General features: G+C 38.4%; 2 protein-coding genes across 7 annotated transcripts; both read right to left on the reverse strand.

Moving 5' to 3' along the window:
* Positions 1–38: 38 nt before the first annotated feature.
* On the reverse strand, positions 39–4,615 carry LOC120563154. 2 transcript variants are annotated; one of them, XM_039807290.1, is made up of 8 exons: positions 4,458–4,602; positions 1,765–2,040; positions 1,402–1,686; positions 1,035–1,319; positions 669–929; positions 466–570; positions 318–343; positions 39–225 (listed from the first exon to the last, which is right to left on the reverse strand). In XM_039807290.1, the coding sequence occupies exons 1-8, from the start codon at positions 4,528–4,530 to the stop codon at positions 121–123; spliced, it is 1,416 nt and encodes a 471-aa protein (XP_039663224.1). In that variant the 5' UTR covers positions 4,531–4,602; the 3' UTR covers positions 39–120. The 2 variants fall into 2 exon arrangements, with proteins under 2 accessions (XP_039663224.1, XP_039663223.1); XM_039807289.1 differs by having other exon boundaries at positions 1,402–2,040; positions 4,458–4,615.
* Positions 4,616–5,274: 659 nt separating this feature from the next.
* LOC120561712 (steroid 21-hydroxylase) lies at positions 5,275–9,868 on the reverse strand. Of its 5 annotated transcripts, none has more exons than XM_039804918.1 (12): positions 9,712–9,868; positions 9,381–9,569; positions 9,178–9,267; positions 8,942–9,096; positions 8,676–8,771; positions 8,374–8,484; positions 8,186–8,272; positions 7,693–7,776; positions 7,450–7,563; positions 7,195–7,361; positions 6,323–6,426; positions 5,275–6,245 (listed from the first exon to the last, which is right to left on the reverse strand). In XM_039804918.1, the coding sequence occupies exons 1-12, from the start codon at positions 9,830–9,832 to the stop codon at positions 5,989–5,991; spliced, it is 1,575 nt and encodes a 524-aa protein (XP_039660852.1). In that variant the 5' UTR covers positions 9,833–9,868; the 3' UTR covers positions 5,275–5,988. The 5 variants fall into 5 exon arrangements, with proteins under 5 accessions (XP_039660852.1, XP_039660849.1, XP_039660848.1 ...); XM_039804915.1 differs by having other exon boundaries at positions 9,700–9,868; XM_039804914.1 differs by having other exon boundaries at positions 9,381–9,572; positions 9,700–9,868.
* Positions 9,869–10,102: the final 234 nt, after the last annotated feature.

Raw genomic sequence — 10,102 nt, forward strand, 5'->3', positions numbered from 1 at the left:
GTCGAGAGTCACGAGTCGACAGTCTGTTAAAGAAAATATTAGCTTTTAAAACATGGAAAACATGTTTATAGTTTATTGATGGTTGAAATCAAGGACATTTTAAACACTTGACAATTTTATTTATTTATAGTTTACAGCCTGTAATAAATCATAGACACTGGTGGTGGTAGCAGGTTGGGTTAGTTCCTCATTATTTGCATCCTGAATGACATCGTAAACATGAGTCTGTGAAAAGAAATACTGGAGTTATTACATTTGAAGGCATCAGCTTGACAAAAGCTATAAACATTTAAGCACAATTATGTTTTGTGTCTCACCATTCCAACACTTGACTGTTCATTTCCTGCAAACATTCAAGTGGGAAAACATCAGGTATTATTTAATTCTCATCAAGGCTCTCAAAACATTCTCATACAATTGTTGTACTGTAGGTTGTATGACTTAACCCTTAACCAGATTCAGTACCTGTATCCTTGTTGTGCTTCCTCTTCATGTACACGTAGAGTCCTCCAGCAGTTATACATATCATGAGGGCTAGAGGAAGGACTGCCCACGCAGGTGTTTGCAGAGCTGTACACATTAAATACTTATAATTTTCTCTCTGCTTAGTCAGAAACGTGGGGCTTCTATTTATGAGAAAATGCCACAATAGCATAGTGTATACTTACGGTTAATAGTGTGCCACTTTTTTGATGCCATCACATCACCCTCTCTATGCACAAAGCAAGTTAATTCAGCAGATGCCATTGACAAAAGTGGGAGAAAGAGCCTGTTTATTAGAGTGTTCTTCTCATACATTAAACTGCTCTGCCTGCTATTGTGGCTGCCTCCAGACCAAGTTAAATTGAAGTCTTTACCACATTCATTAATGCAGGTAAGCACACAAGTCAAAGTGAGATTATCACCTCCTGGCCCGTGCTCTGAAATAACTGTAGAAGAGAAACATGACAGGAAATGTTTTAATAGCAGTTACGCAATGTAAATATAGCACAACACATGCTCTGTCCTGGCACTTCACACGTTTTAAAACTCACCATCAAGGGTATGCAGCCTGATTTTGTTAAACACTTTTTGCTGGTCAGTGGACTCTGAACACTGGTAGTCTCCGGCATGCAGAGCACTTACTTTGCTAATAACCAGTGATGAGTCCTTATTCACATGTAATGCCTCTGTTCGGTCTTTATAAGATGAGATATCATCTGTCAGTGTCCTTTCACCCACAGTCCACTTCACTCTTCCACCCACACCAAGAGAGGAAGTGTTGCTACAAGAGAGTGACACTGACTCACCGACTGCAGCAAACACTTCCTCTATACCATCTGAGGGGAGAGGGAGCACTGGTTACACTTTGTACATGTTGAACCACATTGTTCATTTGGAGTACGCTGACGTTTTTAGTACCTTTTATTGTTGTTGTATAAGTGATGGTAGCTTTAATCATGTCATTCTGAGTCAGCTGGCATTTCCATTTCCTGTGATGGTCTGTCAGTCTTTTAGTGATGAACAGTTTAGAGAAGCAATCAGAGACATGTTTATAGTGAAATCTGTTCCCATTTAACGGTGTATTATCTTCAGTGATCCACTTGATATGTATCCCTTTGTTACAATTGGAGACAAGTCCTTTATATGTATTGAGGTAACACTGAAGCTCTATTGTACCATTCGCAGGAGTTGGGTTCTCAGTAACTGGTGAATGAAAACAAAAATGATGTAAATATTGTGACATTGATTTTAAATTATTCAAGAAAGGTTTGAGTCCCTTACCTTCAAGAATCTGAAGGGAAACACTTGAATTGAACACTGGACTGTGACAAGAGTAAAGGCGTGCATCATCGAGTACCAGGTGATTAATCTGCAGAGAGCAGTCCTTTAGCAGGCCAAACCTGAGGGCGTCCGGAGCTGTCACCCTTCCAGCATTCACCACCTCTAATCCAACCATTTCAGCTATGGTCCAGTTAACGGAAGTGCAGGATTTAATAAAGGGTGTGCCACATGGCAAAGTAATAGTATCTCCTATCATGGCAAACGTCACCAAATTATCTGTTGTAGAAGACAAAAAAAAAATTGTAATTTTCCAAGTCATGAGGTAGTTCTGTAAAAGAAATCTCATTTACCTTTGCCAGAGCAATGTTCACTCAGAACTAAAAGCTAGAAAGGTAGAAAATTGGGAATAGGGAAATTGGTCACTCTCCATCTTGAACTGAGCGTGTTCATAACCAGGGGTGGAAGTAACGCACTGCATTTAATCTTGTTACTGTAACAAAAAAATGCTTTGCGTACTTGTAGGCAACTTTTTAAAATAATCTTAATAATCAGTAATTTTACCTGTAGGCTACTTTTTTGTAGCATTTTGTATTTAGCTACATTTCAAGTCGCACCTGTATTTAAAATGCTGCCTGCCATATGTGCAATATTTTTTTCATTTCAAAATTGAATTAGAGGATAAAAAAAAAAACATGTCACAAATCAAACACACCTACGACATTGCGTAAACAGGTGCATGCTGGGTGTGGCTAGCATGCTAAGATGCTAAAATCCTTTCAGTGTTGGACATGGAGCAGATTGTGAAGGACTTCGTGGAGCACAAGACTCGCGTTCAGACAGGTGAGTGAGTAGCATACAACCCCCACCCCTTTTCCCTTACCCTTAATATAACGCAGTGATGTGACGTTTACTCGCAGTACATTTTAACGGACCTACTTTTTACTTTTCTCTAAGTAGGCTACATTTACCATTTTACTTGTACTTAAGTCTAACTTACCTAACCCTAAGTAACAGTACTTTTACTTGAGTATAATGGTAGGGTAGACCAGGTAGAGTTGGCACAGGGGTACAGTTGAAACACCTTAAATAACTTCTGTGCGCAACAAGCTTGAGCTGTGATTTTTGCTTCAGCCATGCGTATAAGCATCATCTTTGATTGTGGGGAATTTGAAATTCATGCGCTTAGCCACTGCTGCCAGAATTATATTGAGATACTGGAAATCACCCATAAACCCAACAATGCAGAAGTGGAAACTCCTTATGAGTGAGACGGCATCATATGAGGTTACGCTGGCTAGGATAAGGGGCAAAGAGCCTGAGACTCTGGGGATTTGGGATTGCTTTATGGTCCACCTGACTACTTACTAGTAGCCTGATTATGGGACTGTAGCCGGATCTTTATACCATCTCTATTTAACTTACTGATATTTAGTTTGATAGTTTTATTTAACTGATTCCACTGTAATTTCTGTCTGCTTAGTTTTTTCTTTTTTTTTCTTTTCATCTTTTACATTCCATGTGACAAGGATATCTTATGCTTTGGCTGGAATGTTATTTCACTATCTGACCTCTTCACTTTATTTGTCCTCTGTGAACTGTGCCATATGAGCTGTTATTTGTAATGTTTGCAAATAAAAATTTAAATTACAAAAAAAAGAAATACATGCGCTTCTTCAGTCCAAAGATATCGGCGAAAGTTGGTTTTCTAAGGTCAGTTTTTAACTTCACCAGGTCCCACCCATATTGGATAGCTTGTCATCCTTACATGACTGTTAAAGTTAAACCTTAATCTGTGCTATAAAAACTGACACATGACTTTGTGTCAGTTTGTCAAGGTCTTTGTGTCAAGGTCATCGTAAAATCTAGAAAAATTTTCGAGATGGTCAGCTGGGTACAGTTGAGACACACTGTCTCAAATGTACCCTCAGTAGAATTTCAATGGCTATTGTGTTTTATTCATTAGATTTATTTTGATTAGGTTTATTAGGTTATTGTTTGCATTTGATGTTCATCAGTTTTATTATTGTTGTTACTATTATTATTGTTATAATTGTTTTATTATTAATATATATATATATATATATATAGTTTTACAAATTAACTACTTTTAACTAAGCAAATAATCAAATAATTCATTCATTTTCATTTTTAAGGGTATTTTTTATTTGCAATTAATTGGTTAGGCAGCTTTACAGAATTACGAATGGGTGTCTCAACTGTACCTGTACAGTTGGAACAAAAAAGCTTATTGTGTTTTTGAGCTAATTGTGGCAAATATGAACTACTTATGTATGTTTTTGATTATTTATATTTTAGTAGGCAAGTAAAGGAAATGCCATATGAAAAATCACGTGTTTTCAGTTCCTAGTTTTGATGTGGTAATGGAAAAAGCAAAAAGTGTACCAACTGTACCTGGTCTACACTACTTTTCACCCCTGTTTATTCATATGCATTATATACAGTATATGCATTATTTTCACAATTAAGTATATATTGAATTTGTTTTTGTTTTGTTTTTTACTTTTGATTAGCCTACTAGGCATTGTTTAATTTATTTTAATGGCGGAAACTTGAATCTTGTACTTAATACCTCAACATTTTGTGAATAAGGCCAGAGAGTTCATAGTTTATAGTCATATCCCAAAACAAATATACAACAGATTAACAAGAGAAATTATTGCAAAAATAATTACCAAATGACTGAAGTCCAGCTGCTGCCTGTGTGAGAGAAAGAAGACAGAGATTTAACAATGATAAGAAAACCATCCTTCCTCTCAGATGTCTTCTCGCAGATTGTCTTGCTTATTGCTAAATCCTGTAATAGCAGAAGTTCATGTTCAGGAAATTACATTGAGGTGACTCAGTTTTAGTTTAACACCAGTCCATGTGAGGCCTATGTTCATCTTCTCACATTAACCCCTCACCTTTATACAAAACTGTGGCCATTATACAAATGAATGCTTTGTGTGTACAATCCATTTTGTGTTTTTCATGTATTATTTCTCTCACATGTGCAAACAATAATAGCCTCTAGTAACACCTGGTAATCACTGTTATCTATCATAAGATGGTTAATGGTGTACACTACCGGTCAAAAGTTTGAGGTTACTTAGATATTTCCATTCCATTACAGACAGAATACCAGCTGAGATCAGTTGCATTGTTTTTTTTAATCAGGGCAGCAGTTTTCAGATTACATTATGTGCTTACATAATTGCAAACGGGTTCTCGACTGTTGAAGAAAGAAGTGGCTGATCTTTAATGCAATATCTACATTGCCCATTATCAGCAACCATTCATCCAATGTTCCAAAGGCACAGTCTGTTTACTAATCTGGTATCATTTTAAAAGGCTAACTGAGAAAACATTGGAGAACCCTTTTGCAATTATGCAAGCACATAATGTAATCTGAAAACTGCTGCCCTGGTTAAAAAAAACAATGCAACTGATCTCAGCTGGTATTCTGTCTATAATGGAGTGGAATGGAAATTTCTAAGTGACCCCAAACTTTTGACTGGTAGTGTACATGCAAACACTTTTACAAGAAGTGCCTCAACCAGAGATGAGGAGTGATAACTAGTAGGTCTGCTAAACTTTTCCCAGCATGTTCAGTGTATGTGCACTGGGGGGTGCTGTCAGACTCCATGACAGATATTCTTCTTGTAAAATAACTATTTGAACAGTTTCAGTGTACAGTAACTTGTTCAAACCCCAAGTTTTGATTCACATAAGCTCCAGCTGACCAGTGTTTATTTGTTTAAACTTTCCTTCTGATGGCTACTCACTTCCTGTTTCCATATGATCACCTGATTGATCACTGTTGTAATCATCTTTGATTGTGGGAAATTTGAAATACATGCGCTTCTCCAGTCCAAAGATATCAGCGAAAGTTGGTTTTCTAAGGTCAGTTTTTCACTTGACCAGGTCCCACCCATATTGGATAGCTTTTATACAAGAGAGATGACACAACTCCTTTAGGTCTGGCCTGGGTTTAGACATCTTATTTAGAGATGATCAAATAAATAACTGTAAAAAATTCAGACTCAACAGACTATTTTAATCAGGATATCCAACTACAGCCAAATAGAAGTATTGATGAGAAACATACACATGAAGGTTCTGTAAATATATTTTTTTACATGTCAAAGTAAAAAAAAAAAAATCATTGTTTGCACACAAATGCACAACGTTTAAGCAACGTGTAAGCAGTACACGCTCCGTAGTTCAGGGATTTGACTCAGGTCTTGGACATGCTATAACTGTGTAGGACTTGACCTTGAGTACAACACTAGCAACTCCTCTCAGGTCAGGCAGAGAGGCCTCGCTCTCAGGAGGAGAGATGAACTGGAAATCTCTCAGCAAGTAGGCAGTGAACAGAAAGAGCTCCATTTTGGCGACAGACTCCCCCAGGCAGAGCCGAGCCCCACCTCCAAAAGGGATCAGGGCACGGGTGGAGCCCCCTCCTCCTTCCAGAAAGCGCTCTGAAAGAGAGAGGGAGTAGCTACTTTATTTGAGATCTGCTGAGCCAAGTGAAAGGAATGCAGTAGACTACCAGTACCTGGTTTGAAGCTGTATGGGTCAGTCCAAACTGCAGGATCATGGTGAGCTCCAAAAAGATTAGGAATGATGACTGTGTTCTTAGGGATGGAGTAACCTGCAATACTAAACATGCGAGGGGTTATACATTTGTCATAATGCAAAGTGTTAGCAGGTAATATGTTGTTTAAAATGTCCGAAGCAGAACAACACAAAAAGTGTGTACATCCATACTAGTGGTCTTTGTGTAGACATGCTGACTGATAGACTAGATCCGAACATAACCCATGTACTGTATTTTAATATAGCAACTGAACTTGTATTAGTGCTGCTTGATTATGGAAAAAATCATTATTACGATTATTTTGGTCAATATTAAAATCACGATTATCTAACACAATTACTCATTGACTTTTGGAAAGATGTTACAATTATTGAATTGAAAAAACAGTTAAACTAATCAACAGTGAAAACACCTTGAACTGTGAAATTTTCCTTATTACTTTTTTGTTGTGTTTTTTTCAGAACACAAGACAAAATAAGAGTTTACTTGCAAAACATAATGTGCAAAATAATCATTTTTCTTGATAACTCTGCTTTTGTGATCGTTAGGAGCCGAAATCGTAATTAAAAATGTGATTAATTGCACGGCCCCTAACTTATATAATCACTATATAGTATTTTGTTGCAGATCTGGGTGTAGATAAACACTTCTGCGCATCTTCTACATGAAATCAACACATTTAGACAGATTTGGTGCTTTCTAGTTATTATGTTGGTTTGTAGGAATCAAGCATTTTCTTATGCACAAGCACCATGGACTAAACATTATTACGTAGTTAAATATCTCAATGGACAATGGTAATCTCTGCTGCATGTTGTCACTCAGCTGACCTGCTGTCTCTGATGGCCCTGTGTGGCACCGCCAATGGGGCAACTGGCCTGAGTCTGAGCACCTCATTGATCAGAGAGCACAGGACAGGAAGTCTATGTCTGTCACTGTACTTGGGGTATCGTCCCTCTAGTACTGTACACAGCTCCACATACACTTTGTTCTGCACCTGAAGATTAAAGGAAGGGAGAAGTGAGACACTGAGATAAACGTCAGGGTGTGTGACTATAGTGTTTTATGGAAATGATGTGCCCTGCCTCTGGTCTGTGCAAGAGGAAGGCCACAGTCCAGTTCAGCCAGGCTGCAGTGGTCTCAGTTCCCCCGATGAGAAGGTCCACAGTGGCCATGTGAACATGAATATCTGTCAGGAGCTGAAGACATGTCATTTAGTACACCAGTACTATTTACAGTATACTAAATTTACAATCTTGAATGAAATTAGGTTGATACATTTCAAATGGATCTCCCTTGGCATTTACTGTTCTATGTACAGTACTTACCACTCCATGTTCTGTGTTCTGATGTTTGTCAAGGCCCTGGAGGAGAGATCCTGTGATGGCATCATCATGTTTTTTGTATTGTGACTGCACAGACAACAAAGCAACAGCTGATTAAAATCATCAACATAGTAGGAAATAACAGAGCTATCCCCGATTCTGGGTGCATACATAAAGAAAATGAACTTGGATTTGAAAAGTTGTCTGCTGTGAATGTATTTGAGATGATTTCTCATGCTTGCTCTCTCCTCAGCTCTATAATATATACTGTACATACATATCTAAGCAGAATAAATTGTTTTTCCTATCAGTCTTTGGTTGAAAACGATAACAATGTATGATCGTGGCTGCTTGATTTGCCTTGTGAGATTTTTACATTTCACACCAAGTCTAGTTTCTTTTTACCTGTGATCTCAGCAGTTTAGCATAATAAGACCTCCCTTTGTACATATCTGTGCTTTTCAACCTTTTATTTTTTGGCATTTTTTTCACTAACCTTGTAATTGTTGAGATGTTTTCTTATTATTTCATCTCTCTTGGCCACCTCTTTCAGGAGACGTGCAAACACAGGATTGGGTAATTTCTTTGAGAGAGGAAATGACACATCATGTTTGAAATCTCTTTCATAATATGTTTGTTAGTCTTTCCTGTGATCTATACTGGAGATAGTGAATATTTACTGACTCTGAGCAGTGGGAAGGAGTCCAGAGCAGAAATCCAGGAGGAGCCCCACAGAGCAACGATCTCATTTAGACAGCTGTGCAACTGCTGCAGCTCCAAAGAACTCTTATCGTACTAGAAAACACATATTTATATTTTAACATATCTTATCAATTTACCTGATGAAGTGACCTTGCCCAGTTTCCAACATAAACCAGCGACCAAGCACTGGTGTACCACAGTTGTTTATTGATGAAAAGCAGATTTTGCAATCCATCTCTGACACTCTGAGGTACACACTGAGCTGTGAGAGGAAGGATACTCACTTCTTTTCCAAAAGCCAAAATGGTAATGACATTACTGGCTGCCACTGTGAAATCCTCCGAAAGATCTACAGCACTGCCTTGATAGTCCATCAAAACCTGAAACGGTGAACAAACCATGCTTTATCTTTTTGTGTGACCACTCCTGAACTATCCAAACATTTGGTTTGCTGTCTGGATCTCTGCTATCACATTATAGGCCATTATGTTTTTAAGATAAGGCACTATATAATGCACCGGTGTACAGTTTGTTCTCTTGTGTGCTGTACCTCTCTCAGATGCAGTGCCTGTCTCTCAATCACATCATGCAATGATTTCTGGCAGCAACGCTGCAAAGCACTGTGGACGAGACGACGATGTGCCCTCCACTCCTCATTATAGTCCCCCAGAGAGATGGTGTGCCCTCCCCCAGATACAATATCACCTGATGCAAGTCAGGAGCAGTCATAAAGACATACAATAATTATGCATACTATTGTTGCAAAAAGAAGTTTGTCTTGTTTACCTGTGTATGAAACTGGTCTCCCAGCAAAGTCTGACCATTTTTTCACCAGTGCTTCTCTGATGAATTCACTACTATTAAGTACCACCATGGCTGAAAACACAACAACAGAGTTTTGTACTGTCTACAAAAAATGTTCTTTTGAAAAGCTGCTTGTCAGCACTGGATATGATACAAAATCCATTAATCTGAAATGGGATGATTACTTGTTTTTCCACATTTCAGGCGGTAGATGTTTCCATACCGCTGTGCCAGATTGGTCAGGTGAATTGGCAGATGATCATGTGTCAGATCCATCATATTGCCTATGAGGAAGAAGCTGGGAGGACCTGGGAGGGAAGGAGAGGAGGAGCAGGGAAGGAACTGATAGAGATACTGCAGCAGTCCAGATTCAACTACTGGATGAAGGAGTTAAGAAAGACAAAGGTAAAATGGAGAGAATGAACACTATTAATAGAAATCCATTAGATCAAGTAATGTCCCATTCAATAATCACTAATTTTAATTACAACCAGCATATTTTACCTGTAGACTTACTTCCCTTGCGGTCCTTCTGCACAGATTTGTCTCTCTGACCAGAAATGCAAATCAGTACCATCAGCAGCAGCACAACTAGGAACACAGCTCCCACAGTGATCACTGATATTCCTGTTGCCATTTTGTGTCTTCTTGCTGGTGTCCACCTTCTGAAAGGTGGTCAGCACACTGCTTGCGCCATTTATAGTCTCCTAATCAGTCTCTTAGCCCATCCACTTCATACAATGTTGGTGTTTTCACTAAAATCAAGGACATCTAAACATTTTGTAGGTCAACATATCTGATAATGAGATGAATGCAACTTGTGTAACAACAGACAGAGTGATAAACATGTCCAGGACTTGCCGAAGGGTATGATAACACACACAGTCAGTCATGCTGGCATTTGTTT

Source organism: Perca fluviatilis, chromosome 7, assembly GCF_010015445.1.
Source record: "Perca fluviatilis chromosome 7, GENO_Pfluv_1.0, whole genome shotgun sequence".
Taxonomy (NCBI): Eukaryota; Metazoa; Chordata; class Actinopteri; order Perciformes; family Percidae; genus Perca; species Perca fluviatilis.

Bases quoted from the DNA above. Each gene is read 5' to 3' on its own strand.
- LOC120561712 (XM_039804914.1), bottom strand. From the start codon at position 9,832: ATGGCAACAGGAATATCAGTGATCACTGTGGGAGCTGTGTTCCTAGTT. The intron at 8,772-8,941 runs GTACAGCACACA...TCACCGTTTCAG, and splicing joins AGGCACTGCATCTGAGAGAG to GTTTTGATGGACTATCAAGG. The intron at 6,246-6,322 runs GTACTGGTAGTC...TCTCTCTTTCAG, and splicing joins CCCATACAGCTTCAAACCAG to AGCGCTTTCTGGAAGGAGGA.
- LOC120563154 (XM_039807289.1), bottom strand. From the start codon at position 4,530: ATGGTTTTCTTATCATTGTTAAATCTCTGTCTTCTTTCTCTCACACAG. The intron at 571-668 runs GTAAGTATACAC...TAATGTGTACAG, and splicing joins AAAGTGGCACACTATTAACC to CTCTGCAAACACCTGCGTGG. The intron at 344-465 runs GTACTGAATCTG...GAATGTTTGCAG, and splicing joins GAAGCACAACAAGGATACAG to GAAATGAACAGTCAAGTGTT.